Source organism: Pseudophryne corroboree, chromosome 6, assembly GCF_028390025.1.
Source record: "Pseudophryne corroboree isolate aPseCor3 chromosome 6, aPseCor3.hap2, whole genome shotgun sequence".
Lineage (NCBI taxonomy): Eukaryota > Metazoa > Chordata > Amphibia > Anura > Myobatrachidae > Pseudophryne > Pseudophryne corroboree.
In genome coordinates, this window is record NC_086449.1 from 380,497,422 (window position 1) to 380,520,552 (window position 23,131).

Below are 23,131 nucleotides of genomic sequence, written 5' to 3' on the forward strand. Positions count from 1 at the left end.
GGTGCTGTGTATACACTGTGCAATAATCGGACCGATCAAGTGGAAATTGGCTGGTCAGTCCGATTATTGCACAGTGTTTACCTAGCAATACTTTCAAAGTTATCACAGTTATCTCCAATTACTGGGGGTCAGTCCGCATGATCAGCATTACTGTGCCCCAACTATGTAATATACATACCAGAGAGAGTGCTTTGATTGGCAAGTTACCAAGCCCACTGATGTTGCAGATTTTATTGTGAGCCAGGTTCAGATGGGTCAGACTGCTGCACTTTTCTAACCCAGTTATATCCTGTATGCTATTATCTGTACAGAAGGTAAGTGATCAAGAAAACAACACTTAAACATTTGAAAATATAGAAACTTTGCACAGGATGAAGTGTCATAAGGATGGGAGACACCTCCCCCTACATCCCGCCCCCTGAGAATCCCGACACTTGGCATGCCGACTAGCAGGGACTATTCCCACTGGTGGGTGTTCACGATACACACAGAGTCACGCATACCCAACCCACCGGTCACGCATATCCAACCCGCTTTAGATAGCCCTTATTAGGTTGTGTTTATTACTAATTGTGCCTGCTATACTGGCATATTCCCTGTCATACGCAGTGCTGTACACATCCTCACATCAGCAGCATTGGTATGGGAGGGCAAGACTCACTATGGGCGTGAGTCAGATGTGCGCGCAAACCACATGCAATGCAAGTGTTGTCGTAGTTGAGCAATTATTTGCTACTGTGTATGCGTTACCCTCAGTGTACGCACTTGTGTTCCATTCAGACAGTATCAGAAAGGTGGCAAAAGAGTGCTGGGCGTTCCTGGTCGGTGACTGGGAGGTGAACAGAAGTGAATGCAAAAATAATACATTTCATGGGCATGTTATGGGAGTGTCACAGATACCAGTGCGAGCGACTGCGTTCTCAGATGTACAGACACTTCCATAGAGGCTATGTCCAGGCGCAGACACTGCACTGGCTTTAGGGAGCGTATGGGAGTGGCGCAGACACCAGTGAGAGCGACTGCGTTCTCAGATGTAGAGACACTTCCATAGAGTCTATGTCCAAGCGCAGAGACGGCACCTGCCATAGGGAGTGTTATGGGAGTGTCACAGATACCAGTGAGAGCGGCTGCGTTCTCAGATGTAGAGACACTTCCATAGAGTCTATGTCCAAGCGCAGAGACGGCACCTGCCATAGGGAGTGTTATGGGAGTGTCACAGATACCAGTGAGAGCGGCTGCGTTCTCAGATGTAGAGACACTTCCATAGAGTCTATGTCCAAGCGCAGAGACGGCACCTGCCATAGGGAGTGTTATGGGAGTGTCACAGATACCAGTGAGAGCGGCTGCGTTCTCAGATGTAGAGACACTTCCATAGAGTCTATGTCCAAGCGCAGAGACGGCACCTGCCATAGGGAGTGTTATGGGAGTGTCACAGATACCAGTGAGAGCGGCTGCGTTCTCAGATGTACAGACACTTCCATAGATGCTATGTCCAGGCGCAGACACTGTACTGGCTGTAGGGAGTGTTATGGGAGTGTCACAGATACCAGTGAGAGCGGCTGCGTTCTCAGATGTACAGACACTTCCATAGATGCTATGTCCAGGCGCAGACACTGCACTGGCTGTAGGGAGCGTTATGGGAGTGGTGCAGACACCAGTGAGATCGGCTGCGTTTTCAGATGCAGACACTTCCACAGAAGCTATGTCCAAGCACTGACACTGTACCTGCTGTAGGGAGCATTATGGGAGTGTCGCAGACACCAGTGAGAGCGGCTGCGTTCTCAGATGCGCAGACACTGTATCGCTGTAGGGAGTGTTATGGGAGTGGCGCAGACACCAGTGAGAGCGGCTGCGTTCTCAGATGCGCAGACACTGTATCGCTGTAGGGAGTGTTATGGGAGTGTCGCAGACACCAGTGAGAGCGGCTGCGTTCTCAGATGCGCAGACACTGTATCGCTGTAGGGAGTGTTATGGGAGTGTCGCAGACACCAGTGAGAGCGGCTGCGTTCTCAGATGCGCAGACACTGTATCGCTGTAGGGAGTGTTATGGGAGTGTCGCAGACACCAGTGAGAGTGGCTGCGTTCTCAGATGCGCAGACACTGTATCGCTGTAGGGAGTGTTATGGGAGTGTCGCAGACACCAGTGAGAGCGGCTGCGTTCTCAGATGCGCAGACACTGTACCTGCTGTAGGGAGCGTTATGGGAGTGTCGCAGACACCAGTGAGAGTGGCTGCGTTCTCAGATGCGCAGACACTGTATCGCTGTAGGGAGTGTTATGGGAGTGTCGCAGACACCAGTGAGAGCGGCTGCGTTCTCAGATGCGCAGACACTGTACCTGCTGTAGGGAGCGTTATGGGAGTGTCGCAGACACCAGTGAGAGTGGCTGCGTTCTCAGATGCGCAGACACTGTATCGCTGTAGGGAGTGTTATGGGAGTGTCGCAGACACCAGTGAGAGCGGCTGCGTTCTCAGATGCGCAGACACTGTATCGCTGTAGGGAGTGTTATGGGAGTGTCGCAGACACCAGTGAGAGCGGCTGCGTTCTCAGATGCGCAGACACTGTACCTGCTGTAGGGAGCGTTATGGGAGTGTCGCAGACACCAGTGAGAGTGGCTGCGTTCTCAGATGCGCAGACACTGTATCGCTGTAGGGAGTGTTATGGGAGTGTCGCAGACACCAGTGAGAGCGGCTGCGTTCTCAGATGCGCAGACACTGTATCGCTGTAGGGAGTGTTATGGGAGTGGCGCAGACACCAGTGAGAGTGGCTGCGTTCTCAGATGCGCAGACACTGTACCTGCTGTAGGGAGCGTTATGGGAGTGTCGCAGACACCAGTGAGAGTGGCTGCGTTCTCAGATGCGCAGACACTGTATCGCTGTAGGGAGTGTTATGGGAGTGTCGCAGACACCAGTGAGAGCGGCTGCGTTCTCAGATGCACAGACACTTCCAGAGAGGCCATGTCCAGGCGCAGCACTGCAACCACCGTAGGGCATGTCGATGGCGCATGAGATGATGCACCAACGTGTTACAGCGTCCAGAGACCCAGGAAGTAGGCGTCTCAGGGCATACACGTTCAGGCACAGGCATGTACACTGAAACTAGCATATGCATATTATTGCACCCACAGACACAGCAGTGTCCACCTCTGAATCAGGCCCTATGTGTACAGTGACGATGACGACCTCCCAATGCTGGTGCTGAGATGCCAACACAGGTATATTGCTCCTTGGTACATTTTACCCATGCAGGTGTTATAACTTTAAACTTGCTAGTAAGCAGCATGATTGAAGTTGTAACACCCACGTGGGTGAATGCTGTAACAAGCATTAAACCTGTGTCAGAATCCTTGCCCTGGAATTGTGAGGTTAACATACTCACTGTACACAGTGTCGACCTCATGACCTCATGACACTCTGCGCTTTAATATAAAGGTGCAGCTGAATTTCCAGTAGTGATCACTCAACTACTAACACATGTAAATGATAAAAGAAAAAATGGAACCAGCGCTCCTGAATTGGGGACCTAAAGTCTCGGCAGAAGAGGACGATCAAAGTGAACTTTACTGTAGAAAGTACCCTATTACTGGAGTTTCATAAATCAGGACTTGTGTGTGGCCAAGTATATTAAGCAGGGGCAGGCTGGACCAAAGGGCAAATGCCACCCGAGCTGGTGCCTCTGGAACTTCTTGGGAGGCAGGTAGAGAATGCTGCCTCGCTGCTCTGATTATGAATTATACCCAAGCATAGTGGCCAGGCAGCATTTTTTTACCTGCCTCCCAGGCTACAACAAGACATCGAATGGTTGTCTGCTTGAGAATTGGTGGATATATGGCGCTATCTACCAATCAGAGTACAACATTCTCTAAATGCCTCTAGCCAGAGAGAGAAATGCTGTCAGCTTGCTGATTGGTGGATGGCAGGAGCAATCCAGCAATCAGAGTGCAGCATTCACTAACTGCCTCCAGCCTGCAGCCATACAGAGAATGGCTGTCAGCTTGTTGATTGGTAGATGGTTGGAGCTATCCAGCAATCAGAGAGCTGACAGCCATTCACTATATGGAAGCATGTGGAGAGATGGTGTGGGACCGCAGAAGGGGTAAGTTATGTTTTTTATTTATTCCCGTGAATAGGTGGGTAGAGGTCTCAGTGCACTGCTTTGCCGAGGGCCTTCAATTATGTTAAGACGGCCCTGTCTAGCAGGTGAAAAGATACATCTCCTAACGTCCTTATATGCGATATAGTAAAGAGATGGAAGAACCAGATGTGCACAGGTGTATAATTGTATTCTATGTATGTATGCGTTCACTTTGTAAGCATGCGCCAAGCAATTAGCACCCCCCTTCCCCTCTCTGCATTGCTGGACACAGTGAGCTCTTTATGATGCTAGTTAATACAGCACAGACTTTCCTCACTTCTGCTGCAGCTTGTATATTTTAAACATGCAGCAGTTAAGCAGCCTTCTCTTTCAGCTTGCCACCCATGTGAAAGGTTAGTTCCATAAAATGATGTACTCTATTGACAACATGCTGTTTGTTTGAATAAAAGCCATCTTTAATGAGTAGATCATTTCTGGACTCTTAATACAGATATATGTTGAGTATCCCATATCCAAATATTCTGATATACAAATATTCTGAAATACGGAATATTCCGAAATACGGAACTTGTTGATTGATACTGAGATAGTGAGACCTTTGTTATCTGATGGTTCAATGTACACCAATTTTGTTTAATACACAAAATTATTCCAAATATTGTATTACATGACCTACAGGCTGTGTGTAAAAGGTGTATATGAAACATAAATGCATTCTGTGCTTAGACTTGGTACCCATCACCATGATATCTCATTATGGTATGCAATTATTCCAAAATATGGAAAAATCCGATATCAAAAATACTTCTGGTCCCAAGCATTTTGGATATGGGATACTCAACCTGTACCAAGCATAATACTGAGTACTACAAAGTATAACCACACCATTATTATGGCATAGCTAATCACACTGCAGAATGCTGAAACTTGTGAGCTAAGCCTGCCACAGTTATGTTTAGATTATACCACTGCACACGTTTTATGAGAGGACGTATTTTGCAGAATAATATATTACTAGAACATAAGGACACTCTCCTTAAAACATACTGTATGGGTGAAAGTTGAGGAGTAATGAATGAACTGAATTTAATGTTATATATATTAATTGGGATGTAGTTATGTGACCGGCGGTCAGGAGACCGATGGTCACATAACCTCCCCCTACATCCCGCCTCCTCACAATCCCGATGGTCGGCATTCCGACCAACAAGGACTATTTCCAGTCGTGGGTGTCCACGAGACACATAGAGTAGGAATAGAACATGTAGCGACCGTAGGTTGCTACCGATCCCACAGCGTGGCGAGCGCAGCAAGCCCGCAAGGGGCTTGCTGCACTTGCCCCACTCCGCCGGAATTCCGCTGCCAGGATCCCGGCGTCAGTATGCTGAGGTCACGCATACCACACCCATATTAATTTTATATAGCACTCAGGAAAATAATGACATGCTTACAATCTGATCATTATCAGCACGTCATTATTGCTGTGATTGTCCCACACTATTTACGGGTGATTATCCTGTGAGGGTACTGGCAGGAGCTATTTATCTTTCATACTGGAGAGCCATTCTTTACAGTGATCTATTCATATCATGTAGACAGATTACAGTGGGGACTGGCAGGGTAGTAACTAGAACTTTGTGGGTCCCATAGCAAAATCTTAAAGAGAGAGAGAAGCAAGAAAGAGAGGGAAAGAGGGAGAGAGAGAGGTTCATGGAAAAAGAGAGAGAAAGGGATGAGAGGGGGGAGAGAGAGGGCATCTGGGAGAGAAACATGGTGTTCGCAAGAGGGAGGGGAGCGAATGGGAGTGAGAGAGCGAGAGAGAGTGTTAGGGAGGGAGGAAGAGAGAAAGAGAGGGGAGCAAGAGAGAGTGACCGAGTCAGGGAGAGATAGATGGAGGGAGAGAGAAGGCATCAGAGAGAGAGAGAGAGAGAGAGAACAAGACAACGAAAGATAGGGTGTCAGGGAGGGAGAGACACAATGTCATGGAGAGCGAAACAGTATCAGAGAGAGGGAGAAAGTGTCAGGCAGAGAGAGAGAGTGTGTGTCAGGGAGAGAGAGAGGGAGAGAGAGAGACAGTGTCAGGGAGAAAGAGTGTTTCAGAGAGAAAGAGACAATGTCAGAGAGAGGGGGAGACAGTGTTGGGGGAGAGAGAGAGATGAACAGAGAGACACAGTCAAGGAGAGAGAGGGGGAGGGAGAGACAGTGCCAGGGAGAGAGGGGGAGGGAGGGAGAGACTGTGGCAGAGATAGAAAGAGAGGGGTTTCAAGGAAAAGAGGGAATGAGAGAAAGAGAGAGAGGGAGTCAGGGACAAAGAGAAAAAAGTGATGAGAGGAGAGAAAGAGCGAGAGAGAGTGTCAGGAAGAGAGTAAGATATAAAGAGAGGGGAGCAAGAGAGAGTGAGAGAGAGCGTCATGGAAAGAAAGAGGGAGAGACAGAGAGCGGGAGAGGGTGTTAGAGAAAGAGTGGAGAGAGAGAGAGGTTGTCAGGGAGAAAGAGTCAGCATCAGGGAGAGCGAGACACAGCATCAGAGAGAGAGACAGTATCAGGGAGAGACAGTGTCAGGGAGATAGAGACAGTGTCAGGGAGAGAGAGGGGCAATGTCAGGGAGAGAGAGAGAGAGACAGTGTCAAGGAGAGAGAGACAATATCAGGGAGAAAGAGAGAGAGGAAGAGAGACATTGTCAAGGAGAGAGGGAGAGAGAGACATTATCAGGGAGAGAGAGGGAGAGAGACAGTAGGCCCTGTCTCTTAAATACAAGCAGATTGCAGCACTGCCCTGCTGCCAGGAGCTGGCCACCCGCTGCATCCTCCGCAACTTAAGCCTATGAGGATGCTATCGGCATTGGCCATTCTGTGTGGCGGGTCTTGGAGGCATCCCGTGACAGGATGAAGGGGGAGCAGCGGGTCCAGGAAGCAGCCAGGGGCCCCATAGCAGCTGCACTCCCTGCACCTATGGTAGTTACGCCACTGGGGACTGGGGAGTATGGTAGGCCTGTCTTTGCTCTTTTGTTTTATTGTTTAGGCTACTGATCTCTGCCCAGAACTCAACATCCTTTAGTACATGTTACACATGTAATTACGTTGTATTTATATTTCCCACATTCATACAGTGACAAATAAAATAGAAAACGTAGTAGTTTATAAAAATTATTATAATTCCTAATTAAACAGTGTTTGATTTGCAAAGGATACTATTTAAGAAGAGCTTTGTCAGCGACTTGTGTGCGGATAAATCCTTCATGCTGGTTATGGCATTAAATGACAAATCCACAACCTGGAGGAAAGGATTGAGAAAAAAAAGATACATTAATTACCACAGTAATGTACTGTCAGGAACATGGTTGAACATGGTTGCTTGGTTTGCTTCTATAGAAAAAACACCAACATCCACCCTACTTGCCAACCAAAGTACTGGTTGGGTTAACATATATATACGAAGGGGTATCATAACGTTTGAATCATCATCATTAAGTTATTGACATATCCGGATGTAATTTGATCAACATAATCATTGATTTTATGTGCATGATATTGTAAATAACAGCTACTTATGTCAACTTGTGTTGGTAACCCAGTAACCCAGCGACCCAGGAGACAATTTTACAACACAATGATGTTATTATGGAAGTGGAACAGTGGTTCTCGAGGCAATTGCTAGACTTCAATTGTGGAGTTGCAATTTTAGCAACAAAAAAAAAGTTAAATATTCAAGTGTCTTCCGTGACTGCAGACCTCAATGGCAGATATGTGATTATCAACATAGAACTTGCAGGCGCTACTTATTATTTTTTGTAACTTGTTTGCTCCAACACCATATAAAAAGTTATTTTTTATTAAATTCTTGTCAAAATTACATCTTCTAGATCCTACTAGGTTGTTTGTGATAATTTTAACCTTGTATCCTCCCATTTATTGGACAGGTTACCCCCTCCCAAGCATATACCTGTTCTCCCAAAATTAGGGGTTCCTTTCATTCTTAAAACTCTTAATTTAATTGATACGTGGAGGGTCATAAACCCTACTGAAAAAGATTTGACATGCCTTTCCATGACACACAATACATGGTCGAGGATTGATTATATACTAACTGCTGAATCTTTATTCCCAAAAATCACCTCAGCATCTATCGAACCCCCAATATTGTCTGATTATGGACAACTCTGGAGAAGCTAAACCATTATGGAAATTCCCATCTCACTTGGCCCAGTCCAAAGCCTTTAAAAAAAATTAATTCAATAATGGGATGATTATTGTTTACACAATGCCTCTGATGGTTCTACTGACCCTGTAAATTTTTGGCAAGCCGCTAAGGCGTTAATTAGGGGAGAAATGATAGCTTATATTTCCCAAATCAAAAAAACTGCAAAATAACTTATCTAAATATTCAAACGAAACTTACGAACGCATTTCAAATGTACAAACTCAACCCATCCTTAGAGAATAAATCTATATAAGGAAGCTCAGTTAAATTATTCAGAATTTTTGCAGTTTTGTGTCGATAAATATCTTTTTCATGTTAACTCAAAATTTTACAAATTTGTTAATTAGGTAGGTAAACTACTCACCAATTTGTTACAGGGCACTAGACAACAGATGGTAATTCATCCCCTTTTATTATCTGATGGTTCATTGACCAATTCTGATGCATAGATTGCTGATGTCATGATAGGCTTCTATAAAACTATTATTCCCCACCCAATGCACCTCCATATGAGTCAAACGGTTCCGAAACTGATACACCTTCCCCACTCCCTTTTTCCTCTTCTTTTTGGGATTTTTTTAAGCTGCCTCAACTCTCTGATTCATTTTCAGATGAAGTGACCTGGGCCATTAAATAAGTGAAATTAGCCAAAGCATCAGGCCCTGACGGATTTTCAAATGAGTTCTACAAAATTTTATGTGACCAGCTTGGAAAACCGTTAGCAGCCTGTTTTAATTCTACTGTATAATTGCTGAGCCCACCTTACTTTTATGATGCTATAATCAAGGTTTTATCTAAGCCTGGCCGTGATTTGAAACTTCCTGGGTCATACAGGCAAATCTCTCTGCTTAATATTGACTATAAACTTTTCACAAAAATATTGGCAGAGAGATTGAAGCCAGTGTTACCTTACCTGATCCATAAAGATCAAACGGGCTTCATCCCAGGAAGACACTCTGTTGTGAATGTTCGGAGAGTTTTGTCAGCTATACATCAAGCAAATTCTACCTCTCACTCCACTACATCCCCCTCGTCTTGTATTGCTTGTAATGGATATCTTTCATCTCCTTTTATTTTAGGACGGGGTACGCAACAGGGGTGTCCCCTATAGCCACTAATTTTTGCCACAGCTATTGAAGCCTTAGCGGTAGCTGTTTGTACCTCTTCTAATATACGAGGTATTCTAATTAGATCGACGGAACAATAAATTGTTTTATTTGCAGATGAAACTCTTATTTTCCTGTCTGACCCCACAGTTTCTTTACCAGCCTTCCTAAACCTAGTTGACTCATTTGGAAAAGTATCGGGATATAAGGTCAATTTATCTAAGTCTGAAATACTTTTATTAGGTCACGCTACTCCAGACTCCTTGAAACCCCTCAACACTTCACTTTCCAAAGCTCCTTCCAAATTTAAATATCTCGTTCAGATATGCTCTGATCTCTCTCAACTTTATTCTCACAACTTTTCCTCCACGATATCGGCTATCTCCACCAAATTAGAATTCTGGAAAGATCTTCACATCTCACTTCTAGGGCAAATGGCTATTATTAAGTTTATTATCCTCCCAAAGATACTTTATTGTATGCAGATGTTACCAATAGCAATATTAAAATCAGACATAGCTCGTTTAGATGCATTATTTTCCAATTTTTTTATGACAGAATAAAAGGCCTAGGATCTCTAGGGTGAAACTTAAAACTCCTTGTTCTGATGGTGGCTTAGGTTACCCAGATTTGGAGGCATATTCTACTGCAATATTCTTTAGGTATATAAATTATTGGATATTGAACACATCTATTTATTCAGATTATTCTTTAGATTCAGCTGTTTTTTTCCCATACGCTCCTGGGGCCTTGCTCCAAACTAAATCTTCCATCATTCCCAAGGAGTTAAAATCGCATATATTATTTTATGACACTTACCTAGCATGGTTTCACATTAATAAATGTTGTAACAGGAATCCATATGTTTCACAATTCATTCCGTTGTGGGGTAATCCCTCTTTACCCCCATCGGTTTCTAACCCCACATATCTTACCTAGAAAATCAAAGGCTTAGATTCCTCTCAAAGTTTTTGATCCGGGTGGCAGTATTACCACATTTGCAAATCTATCCCAAAGATTTCATTTGCCTAATACGCATTTATTCATGTACTTTCAAATGCGTCATTTTCTACTTTCTACCAAAGCTACTAAACCATACAATGGTACCCACCCAGTTCATCTGTCACAGGTGACTGACATAGATATGTTGTTTAATTTTCTCCTTTCCAAACCATATAAATTGAAATATATTTATTTGATGTTAACAAAAATGTCCTATCATGAACATGCATAATGGAACCTATTATTAGATAAGTGGCAGACTGGCATACCGGAACTTACAAAAATATCTGACCTAACAACTTACATGTTTATTCTATGAAAGTTTTGAAATCAGCAAGAGGTCTTTATCCGTACTTTACATAGAGCCTATATTACCCCTCATCAAAGACGCACATGATTGCTGATGAAGATGGTCATTGTCTTAAATGTGGTGTATATATAGCTGATTTCAAACACTGCATGTGAGATTGTTATAAATTAAAAAGGTTCTGGTGTAAAGTGGTGTCATTTGTTAATTATATGTTCCAACTTAGATTAACCCCAGATCCGTTAGAATGTATGGGTCTCAACTTTCAAGCTTGGTCATTTGGAACTTCAAAACGAAAACTTATTCTCCCATTTCTTATTACTGTTTTAGCAGTGATCAAAAAATGTATTTTGATTCACTGGACCAAGAAGTCAGGGCCGCAATTATCAGAGGTCAAATTGAAACTCCTCCAAATTTTATATTATGAGAGGAAATACGTAATCATTGATGTATATTATGGGACTAAGAACTTTTATCTTACATGGGCGCCTTTCAATTACACTCTTGTTATTTCTACTCAATTGCACATTACGAAAATACTTGAAAATTTTACTAATTGAATTGATTGATTCCATTTTATTGATGTGGTTGTATACCTACTATATAATGTACGTATTATGATGTTTCGGGTTATGGCATCAGTGGATTCTAGAGATAAACACTTCTTACACTCCTAACTTTTAAAATTATACTCTTTCCCCCTCCACGTTTCCCTCCCTCCCCTTCTAGTCTTGTCTAACTTTCTTATTCGTTTATTATTCATTTCCTATAGATATAATTGGTGGATGATTTATCTTGGTGTAAGGCCAAAGATTTTCATACTCATATGTTTAAAATTATTAATGGCACTGTTATGTCTACTTTGGTCGCTACATTTTATTAGTGGAATATTTCTTCATAAAGCTACTAATAGATATGTCAACTGATAGCCAGATAGAGGGAACGTACCTGTTTTCAATCTACTTGCAGATTATTTGCATGTCTAGATTTGATTTTGTCGGATATCCTGGACAATATTTGACCCTACCGGCTTATTTTTTGAAGGGACTGTTGGACACTTCTTCAACCCGTAGTAGACTTATTTATGGACAATCGTACTTGGTTTACAATACACTTTGTGAAAAATATATAATTTCAATTCTGATGGACATGAGATCTTTGGAATCCACCAATAATATGTCTTATCCGTAATAAATAAGAACCCATACACCGCACTGTTTACAATATTGCTTTATTTTCCACATTATAATGATCTTTATATTGTGTTACACAATTTTCTTTGCCTTGTGCTTTGCTTTGTGTATTGGAAAATTTCAATAAAAAAAAAAAAAGTGGTGGCCAATCCTGAAGTCCCTGGGATTGGAAGCTCCAATCCCGGGTTTGAATCCTGGACAATTTTAGACCGGAATCCTGGGATCATGCTGATCCTAATCCCGGGATTGACCACCCTAATTGATATGTGTGTAACTACACTGCCTAGGTAACCGGTGGGACTGTCACTGCGCACATTAATATTTTCTCTGCTCGCAATTTCCTATTGGTCTGTGGGGTCGGGCTGATTGATATAAAAGTCTTAAATTTTGCCACAAAAGAGAAGTTTATGATAAATAAGCCCAAAACTGTCAAAATAAAACTGAGGCCTGATAAGTTACTGGGCATTTGTTTCTGTAATACACAGCAGAAAGTATCAGTCACATCATCCTGTGATATTTCTGACTGTAACCCACTGTATAAACCTGACAGATTCTCCAACAATTACAGACTGTTTTACATGTTTCTCTATTCTGATATAACAGCAATACAGTCTAATCCCTCTTCCCAAATGTCATCTTTTTTATAAAATATTCATTTTGATGTCTTAATATGGGTACAAGTCAGGGACGTGCAGTGAGGTAAATGGCTCAGGAGGCACTGGGTAGTACAAGAGTCAGACTTACACGCAATATATGAGCTAAAGGGTTTATGTGGGCATTATACACAGGTGCAGCCAAGCCCACCATATATATATATAAACTGCCATAATGTAGGTGACCTTTAGGACTAAACTCAGCTGCACACTTCACATCACAGTTACTGCTGATATCACGCAGCTACCTATACATCTGCTGAAGCTCCAGAGCCTCTGTTTTCATAAACTGCAAAATGCAGTCACATCTTGTGATATTGATAGTTTGGTATATTCTCTAAGAGCCTGATTCTTGTCTTCTGACAAAACGTGGGAGCTATTAAGAGAACAAAAACACCAGAGAAAGATATAGAGGATATAGAGTAGATATAAAGGAAAGAAGAAACACAAAATAAAGAAAATAGGATTTTAATTACCTACCGGTATATCCTCTTCTCGTAGTCCGTAGGGGATACTGGGAATCCATTTAGTACCACGGGGAATAGACGGGTCCACTTGGAGCCATAGGCACTATAGAAGTTTCAAAACGTGTGCTGGCTCCTCCCTCTATGCAGCTCCTACCAAACTCAGTCTAGGAAACTGTGCCCGAGGAGACGGATATACTTTGGTGTTCAAACCCGACTAAGTAGCTGATCGGCAAAGCTGTAATGCCGAGACACCCCGGGCATCCGCCGAAGAGGAACCCACCGACCTAGTAGAGTGGGCCTGTACAGCTTTCGGAATCGGCAAACCTGCCATGGAGTAGTGAGCCTGATCCAGCGTGCAATTGACTGCTTTGAAGCAGGACACCCAATTTTATTGGCATAATAAAGAACGGAGAGTCCGATTTCCTGTGACGAGCAGTTCGCTTTACATATACCTTCAAAGCCCTTACAGTGTCCAAAGACTTTGAAGTAGCAGAGGTGTCCGTAACAACCGGAACCACAATTGGCTGGTTGATGTGAAACGCCGACACCACCTTAGAAAGGAATTGCTCACGAGTCCTGAGTTCAGCTCTGTCCTCATTGAAAATCAGTAGGGGCTCTTGTGAGACAACGCCCCCAGCTCTGACACGTGCCTTGCCGAAGCCAAGGCCAACAGCATGATGGTCTTCCATGTAAGTTACTTTACGTCTACCTCCTGTAACGGTTCAAACCAGTCCAATTGGAGACACCGCAGAGCCAAATTGAGATCCCAAGGTGCTGTGGGAGGCACAAAGGGAGGTTGGATATGAAGAAAACCTTTCAAGAATGTCTGGACCTCAGGGAGAGAAGCCAATTGTTTCTGAAGGAAAATAGATAAGGCCGAAATCTGAACTTTTATGGAGCCTACGCGTAAGCCCACATCAACTCCCGACTGCAGAAAATGCAGGAAACGTCCCAGATGAAATTCCACCGTGGAATATTGTCTGCTCTCACACCAAGAGACATATTTCTTCCAGATACAATGGTAATGCTTTGACGTTAGCCCCTTCCTTGCCTGGATCATAGTAGGGATGACCCTGCCTGTCAGGAATCCCTCTCCTGGCTAGAATCAGCCCTTCAACTTCCATGCCGTCAAACGCAGCCGTGGTAAGTCTTGATAAACGAACGGGCCCTGTTACAGAAGATACTCTCGAAGAGGCAGAGGCCACGGATCTTCGATCAGCATCTCGAGAAGATCCGCATACCAGGCCCTTCGCGGCCAGTCCGGAGCAATGAGGATTGCTTGAACGCTTTCCCTTTTTATTCTTTTGAGAATTCTTGGGATCAGAGGAATGGGAGGAAACAAGTACACCAGCTAATAGACTCACGGAGTTGTCAGGGCGTCGACTCGACCTGGAACAATACCGCTTGAGCTTCTTGTTGAGTCGAGAGGCCATCATGTCGATTTGTGGATACCCCCACCGACATATCAGCCACTGGAACACCTCTGGGTGGAGGCCCCATTCCCCCGGGTGCAGGTCGTGTCTGCTGAGGAAATCTGCTTTCCAGTTGTCTACTCCCGAAATGAAGATCGCCAACAATGCCACGGCCTGTTTTTCCGCCCAGAGGAGAATTCTTGACATCTCTGACATTGCGGCTCTGCCTTTTGTTCCGCCCTGTCGGTTTATTTACGTCACCGCCGTCACATTGTCCGACTGAACTTGAATGGCCTTATTCTGAAGAAGAGATGAGGCCTGCAGAAGGGCGTTGTAGATAGCCCTGAGTTCCAGGATGTTTATAGGAAGGACGACTTCCTGACTTGACCATCTTCCTTGAAACTGAACCCCCTGGTCGACTGCACCCCAACCTCTGGGGCTTGCATCTGTGGTTAAAAGAATCCAATTCTGAATCACAAACCTTTGACCCATCACTAGGTGAGAAGTTTGTAACGACCACAGGAGGAAGACTCTGGCTTTTGGCGACAGACGAATCCTCTGATGCATGTGAAGATGCGATCTGGACCAATTGTCCAACAGATCCAGCTGGAAGGTCCTCGCATGAAACCTTCCATACTGAATTGCTTCGTAGGAAGCCACCATTTTCCCCAGAAGGCGGATGCACAGATGTACTGAGATTCAGGTATCAGTACTTTCAAGATGGCCCGAACCATCGACTGGATTACCAATGCCTTTTTCAAGGAAAGGAACACTTTCTGAGATTCTGTGTCCAGTATCATTCCCAGGAAATTAAGCTTCTGCGTTGGTTCTAGGTGAGATTTTGGTAGGTTCAGAATCCACCCATGATCCAGGAGTAATCTGGTTGTGAGACCAATGTTCTCCAACAACTTATCACTGGACACAGCCTTTATCAAAACATTGTCCAGGTAAGGAATTACGTTCACTCCTTGTTTGAGGAGTAGTATCATCATCTCTGCCATCACTTTGGTGAACACCCTCAGTGCCGTGGAGAGACCAAATGGCAGGGTCTAGAACTGGTAGTGACAGTCCTGCAGTGCAAACCGTAGATAAGCCTGATGAGGTAGCCAGATCGGAATGTGAAGGTACGCATCCTTGATATCCAGAGACACTAAGAATTTCCCCTCTTCCAGACCTGAGATCACCGCTCTCAGAGACTCCATCTTGAATTTGAACACTCGTAAGTATGGGTGTATAGAGGAGGCTAACAGCGCCAATAGGCGATACCTTGTACTATCACAGGTAATCAGATAAAAATATTAAAACCCCCAAATATATTCACTCTATGTCACTCCCTAATGTATATAGGGCATCAGCCAAACCCTAAGTAAAAACAGCACTGGTATATGTGTTAGTAGGATAAAATGGGTAAAATTGTGTATTTCTAAGCGACCACTGGTGACAAACCGAAGAGGTAGTATGGGTTCAATGACTTGAGGTTCAGAATCGGTCTTACTGAACCATCCGGTTTCGGTACTACAAACAAGCTGGAATAGTAACCCTTGTTTTGTAGATGAGGTGGAACTGGAACAATGACCCTGGTCTGTAACAGTTTTTGAATGGCGTCCTGATTTGAAGAATCTGTGAGGTGGGAGATCCTGGAACTTCAGCCTGTAGCCCTGGGATATAAGGTCTATGACCCAGGGATCCTGGTAAGATCGTGTCCAGGTGAGACTGAAGAATTTTAGCCAGGCTCCTACCTGCCTGTCTCCCAGGCATCGCGGACAACCGTCATGCGGAAGGCTTTGAGGAGGCAGAGCCGGAGCTCTCTTCCTGTGAACCAGCAGCCACTGCGAGAAATTGCAAAACTACAACTCCTTTCTCTATTATGCGGGGGGCCACCCAACACAGGGCAAGGCCGATCCGTATGACGGGTCCTTCTCAGCAGGGGGGCTGAAATGCGAGCGCATTGCTAAACAGCGATGCACTCACATCTTAAGAGTAGCCCCCTGCCTTTGCTGCCTTGCTGTGAAAGTATTCACTGGGCCGCCATGTTTTGGGTCACAGCAGCTGCGTGTGATGTCAGGCAGCTGCTTCGGCCTGCCCCGCAAATGGTCCAGACACGCCTCCGTTGTCTGAACACACCTCTGTTTCTGCACTTCTGCTAACCATGCTGAATCTGGCCCTTAAACCCATTGACTTCCACAGCTATATCATACACTCTGTACATACTTGTGCTGCTGACAGCAGTGGCACGGACATCTATCGGGTGGACTGTTCTCTCCAGTTTCTTATATAGCGCTACAAATTCCGTTGCGCTTTACAATTGGAAATAACAATGATATACCAAAACTGGGTAATTACAAACAGTCATAGAGGTAGGAGGGCCCTGCTCGCAAGCTTACAATCTTATGAGACTAAGTACCCCCCAGAAACACCATCAAAAAGACTCATCTGTGTATGCATTGTGTTACTGCCACAATTATGGTAAACCTTGCAACAACAAAAAAAACTTACTAAGGAAGCCTCACACCTGTGGCAAAACACATTTGGAACAACCTCTATACAGAAGAATATCCACACAATTCACAGACCTTGTTAAATTGTTTAATCTTCTGGGTTTTTTTGTGGATTTCAACAGTGTTACAGTTACACAAAAAAACAAAACATAATTCTGATTATTGCAATAAATTACCTCTTAATACACACAGAAAGGAACATGAAGTAAGAAAGGGCACCACACTAAAGGGCCCTACACACTTGGCAATTTGGCCGATATTATCGTTGGTCGATTTTTCATCAACGATTTTTTACATACATACTGAACGAGTTTTATGGCCGATTTGGATGATATGACATTACATAACATCGATATCCTCCAAATTGGCTTGCATGAATAAACGATGACGACCAACGATGAACGACTGCGGGGACGCGCATCGTTGATGCATCCACACTGAACTATAAGAACGATTTACTGTTCATTTTTTTAAGTATATCGTTCATATTGTCCTTCAATACTGCCAAGTGTGTAGGGCCCTTTTACATGCAGAAAATGTTTTGAGCTCAAAGAGAAGTCACCTAAGGAGGGACATAGCGAGGGCAGTGCTGGTGAAGCTCATGCACCAGGCACCTGCCTCCAGCAAGGGTGCCACAGTCCCGCCAGTGGCTACACACTGCACCTCCAGTAGCATGTCACAATGCTCTGTGGCTGCACTGCGGGAGGCAGAGGGATGGATACTATCCAGCGCCTCCAGCAAAATAAAGTTGTTTTGGGGGTTTTTTTGGGCACAGCGCTCAACATCATGACATCTGCGTGCTGTGACTGAAGAACAGGAAAGCCACTGCCGCAGCAATGAGGAGCTCAGCACTGATCCGTGACCAGGACAGGAGAGGTAAGTGTGGCTGCTGGACAGACACGGGGGAGAGGAAGCAATGGGGAGATGCAGGGTGGCAGGCAGCCATGCAAAGACAAGACACAGGGGAAAGGCAGCCATGGGCAGACACAAGGGGAGGGCAGCCATGCGGAGACAAGATACAGTGGGGTGGCCGCCATGGTGAGACACAGGGAGGGAGGCAGCCATGGGGAAACACAGGGAGGGAGGCAGCCATGCGGAGACAAGACACAGGTGGGTGGCAGCCATGGTGAGACACAGGGAGGGAGGCAGCCATGGGGAGACACAGGGAGGGAGGCAGCCATGTGGAGACAAGACACAGGTGGGTGGCAGCCATGGTGAGACACAGGTGGGAGGCAGCCGTGGGGAGACAAGATACAGGGGGGGAGAGGTAGCCATGGAGAGACACGAAAGAGGCAGCCATAGGGAGACACAGGGGGTAGGCAGCCATGCGGAGATAAGATACAGGGGGAGGAGGTAGCCATGGAGAGACACGAAAGAGGCAGCCATAGGGAGACACAGGGGAGAGGCAGCCATGCGGAGACCAGACACAGGGGGGAGGCAGCCATGGGGAGACAAAGGGAGGGGTGGGGGGGGGGGCATTTGGAGACACAGGGGTGGGAGGCAGTTATGGGGAGACAGAGAAAAGATAAAATTATACAGCACTAGATTGACACAGAATAATTTTCACAATAGATTTGTTTAATTATATAGAAAGTCAATTACACGATAAAAAAATGGTTAAAATAACACTATAATAAATATAGGTAGAAATTCATACCTATATATGTCTCACTAATATGACCTTGGTGTGCTTACTGACCCTTTTGAGTTCTTGCACCAATAACAATACAGTCACTAATTAGGACCAACATAAGGATGAGTCATCCAATTTGATGTGTTTTACCAAAGCTGTGTTCCAATTTGGGAGGCTCCTGTAAAGACCGGTTCGTATGGCAACGGCAACGGATGACGGAGTCCTGGATCACAGAGGGCAACAAACACCGGTGGTGGAGTCCTGGTTTTGGCAAGTGTTCTGTGTTCCAAATGGTTGAGGTCTCCAAAGAAGATTTATAATCAATGGCACTGCCGGCACTGGAGTCCTGGTCCACAGAAAGAAATAGGTCCACAAAAGTCCTGACTGTAGACGTATGGATGGTGATGGTGCTGGTCACAATTGATACACCCAAGGTCACAACCTGATGCGTTTCGCTGCACCAGGCAGCTTTATCAAAGGTGGTATACTATGGAGACTGATACCCCTTTTATAGGGGAAGTGATGTCATAACAGGAGACAGCTGGTTCATAATTGACACAATTGCATTTATTTCTTACTAATAAAAATCAAATAATACTATAATAAATTCATTTGCATTTGCATTCGCATTCAAAAGCTATTTCATTATATGCAGGATTAAAAATGAAACTGGAGACGAGAGTGTTTGTTTCTATTTATATTTCTACTTTCAGCAGTGCATTCAGTCATGTGATCTTAGATGCGATCACATGTGAAGGAACATCCAATGACAAAGGTCACAAATGGTCATGTGGATAAAGTCCGGTCACATGACCAGAAGTTAACCACAGTTGCTCTAGTCAGAGCTATTGTATATGTGACGTCCGACCATGTGACCGAAATCCCGATCACATGGTGTTGGTCACATGTTCATAGTAGCCAGTTAAAAGACCTGATGTTTTCAGCATGAGAAGTGAGGTTGCTAAGCAACCCGTCTCTATGAGGGAAAAAATAATCTCTCAAGAACGGGCATATATCAAAAGATCCCAATGGGTCAGATAGATGTACGTATAAACGCACAGAATAAAAACTTAAATCATTCAAAGATCCTTAAAATCGGGTCTCTTGCACTTATAACATCCGGACACCTGACCGGAGTCCCGATCATGTGACATTGGTCACATGTTGATGTTTACCAATCGGAGTGACGTTTATGTCGTTGCTAGGCATCGGAATCTCTGCAGACGTCTTGAAAGGAGAATAAACATGTGACATTGAAACACATGACCGGAGACCCGATCACGTGACAATAGTCACATGTTGATAGTTGCCCGTTGGTTCATCTAGTGTTTCAATCCAAACGAATTAATGCGGTTGCTAAGCAACCTATATCTCTATATACAAAGCACCTTATAGGGATGGTTTTAGTTGCAAACTCTTCTATAGTTGTTGCAATAATTAAAAACACACATATACAACAATAAAAAATATATAAATAAAAACAAAAGGACAGGTAAACATTATGATCTGATACTTGATGTATTTACTAAATAACCAAAGGCACTAGTAGGTATGAGAAGGGTTTTTTTATTCTCTGGTTAAAGTCTAACAAAAACCCAGAATACAGTTTATAATATGGTGTTAAGTTCTAAGGCTTCATTCAAACCTTCCGGGTGTATGGAGTTTAGTTGAAAGGTCCAGTAAATCTCTTGCTTACATAATTTGGCAAATCTATCTCCTCCTCTCTTCGTAAGCGGAATATGTTCAAGGCCAATAATTTTCAGAGTTTCAGGATTCCCCTGGTGATGCTTACTAAAGTGCTTTGGTATGCTATGATTGGTTATCTTATTCAAAATATTTCTTCTATGTTCAGTAAAGCGGGTTTTTAAGGATCTGGTGGTTCGGCCTACATACAATAAGTTACATCCACAAACTAAAACATATACTACCCAGCTCGTATCACATGTAATAAAGCTGGTAATATTAATTTCTTTATCTGTAATTATATCTGGTAATTTTGTAGTTTTATTTAATGCATGCTTACAAGTAATGCATTTAGTTTTCCCGCATTTATAAAATCCAGTTTGTTTTGGAAACCAGGCATTCTTCCTGGAGAATGTTTGTATATTAGAGACCGGTTTCTTGATAAAGCTCGAAGCTAAATAAGAGCCCAAAGGCCGATTCCTTCTAAATATGAACCGTGGTTTTGAAGGTAAAATATCTTTCAGGATTGTATCATATCTAAGAATATTATAATTATTATTAATTATTTGTTTAATTTCATTAGAACGGTTATTAAATGTAGAGATAAAGGACAATTCATTCCCTAAGGTTTTCTGTTTAACTTTTGGTTTGGTTTTGAGAAGCTGTTTTCTGTCCATTCTACTCACTTCTTCCAAGGCATTGCAAAGTAGTTCCTTAGGATACCCCCTATTCTCAAAGGCTACCAACATATCAGAGGCTTGTTTTTGAAAAACTGCCTCTGATGAACAATTTATTCTAATACGCATAAATTGTCCCTTTGGAACATTGGTCTTCCATGGAGTGTAATGAGCACTTTTAAAATGTAAGTAGGTGTTGCTACCTACTTCTTTAATATGGTTGGAGGTCTGGATAAGGCCATCTATAATGTTAAGGGTCACATCCAGGAAGGAAATACAGGAAGGATGATAGGTATGGGTGAAAGTTAAATTAAATTGATTAGAATTGAGAAAAGTGACAAAATTATGTGCAAAAGTTAAACAGAAAACATTAGGGAATGAATTGTCCTTTTTCTCTACATTTAATAACCGTTCTAATGAAATTAAACAAATAATTAATAATAATTATAATATTCTTAGATATGATACAATCCTGAAAGATATTTTACCTTCAAAACCACGGTTCATATTTAGAAGGAATCGGTCTTTGGGCTCTTATTTAGCTCCGAGCTTTATCAAGAAACCGGTCTCTAATATACAAACATTCTCCAGGAAGAATGCCTGGTTTCCAAAACAAACTGGATTTTATAAATGCGGGAAAACTAAATGCATTACTTGTAAGCATGCATTAAATAAAACTACAAAATTACCAGATATAATTACAGATAAAGAAATTAATATTACCAGCTTTATTACATGTGATACGAGCTGGGTAGTATATGTTTTAGTTTGTGGATGTAACTTATTGTATGTAGGCCGAACCACCAGATCCTTAAAAACCCGCTTTACTGAACATAGAAGAAATATTTTGAATAAGATAACCAATCATAGCATACCAAAGCACTTTAGTAAGCATCACCAGGGGAATCCTGAAACTCTGAAAATTATTGGCCTTGAACATATTCCACTTACGAAGAGAGGAGAAGATAGATTTGCCAAATTATGTAAGCAAGAGATTTACTGGACCTATCAACTAAACTCCTTACACCCGGAAGGTTTGAATGAAGCCTTAGAACTTAACACCATATTATAAACTGTATTCTGGGTTTTTGTTAGACTTTAACCAGAGAATAAAAAAAACCCTCTCATACCTACTAGTGCCTTTGGTTATTTAGTAAATATATCAAGTATCAGATCATAATGTTTACCTGTCCTTTTGTTTTTATTTATATATTTTTTATTGTTGAATATGTGTTTTTAATTATTGCAACAACTATAGAAGAGTTTGCAACTAAAACCATCCCTATAAGGTGCTTTGTATATAGAGATATAGGTTGCTTAGCAACCGCATTAATTCGTTTGGATTGAAACACTAGATGAACCAACGGGCAACTATCAACATGTGACTATTGTCACGTGATCGGGTCTCCGGTCATGTGTTTCAATGTCACATGTTTATTCTCCTTTCAAGACGTCTGCAGAGATTCCGATGCCTAGCAACGACATAAACGTCACTCCGATTGGTAAACATCAACATGTGACCAATGTCACATGATCGGGACTCCGGTCAGGTGTCCGGATGTTATAAGTGCAAGAGACCCGATTTTAAGGATCTTTGAATGATTTAAGTTTTTATTCTGTGCGTTTATACGTACATCTATCTGACCCATTGGGATCTTTTGATATATGCCCGTTCTTGAGAGATTATTTTTTCCCTCATAGAGACGGGTTGCTTAGCAACCTCACTTCTCATGCTGAAAACATCAGGTCTTTAACTGGCTACTATGAACATGTGACCAACACCATGTGATCGGGATTTCGGTCACATGGTCGGACGTCACATATACAATAGCTCTGACTAGAGCAACTTTGGTTAACTTCTGGTCATGTGACCGGACTTTATCCACATGACCATTTGTGACCTTTGTCATTGGATGTTCCTTCACATGTGATCGCATCTAAGATCACATGACTGAATGCACTGCTGAAAGTAGAAATATAAATAGAAACAAAACACTCTCGTCTCCAGTTTCATTTTTAATCCTGCATATAATGAAATAGCTTTTGAATGCAAATGCAAATGAATTTATTATAGTATTATTTGATTTTTATTAGTAAGAAAGAAATGCAATTGTGTCAATTATGAACCAGCTGTCTCCTGTTATGACATCACTTCCCCTATAAAAGGGGTATCAGTCTCCATAGTATACCACCTTTGATAAAGCTGCC

At 43.2% G+C, this 23,131-nt stretch overlaps 1 protein-coding gene across 3 annotated transcripts in view; it reads right to left on the reverse strand.

Annotated features, from left to right (window-relative positions):
- The window catches only part of LRGUK (leucine rich repeats and guanylate kinase domain containing), a 338,728-nt gene that overhangs the window by 185,381 nt on the left and 130,216 nt on the right, over nt 1–23,131 (reverse strand). For all 3 annotated transcript variants that reach the window (XM_063926758.1, XM_063926757.1, XM_063926759.1), the window contains exons 5-6: nt 7,284–7,365; nt 179–303 (exon numbers count right to left, since the gene is read on the reverse strand). In XM_063926758.1, the coding sequence (XP_063782828.1) occupies nt 179–303; nt 7,284–7,365 (207 nt within the window). The remainder of the gene's footprint in view (nt 1–178; nt 304–7,283; nt 7,366–23,131) is intronic.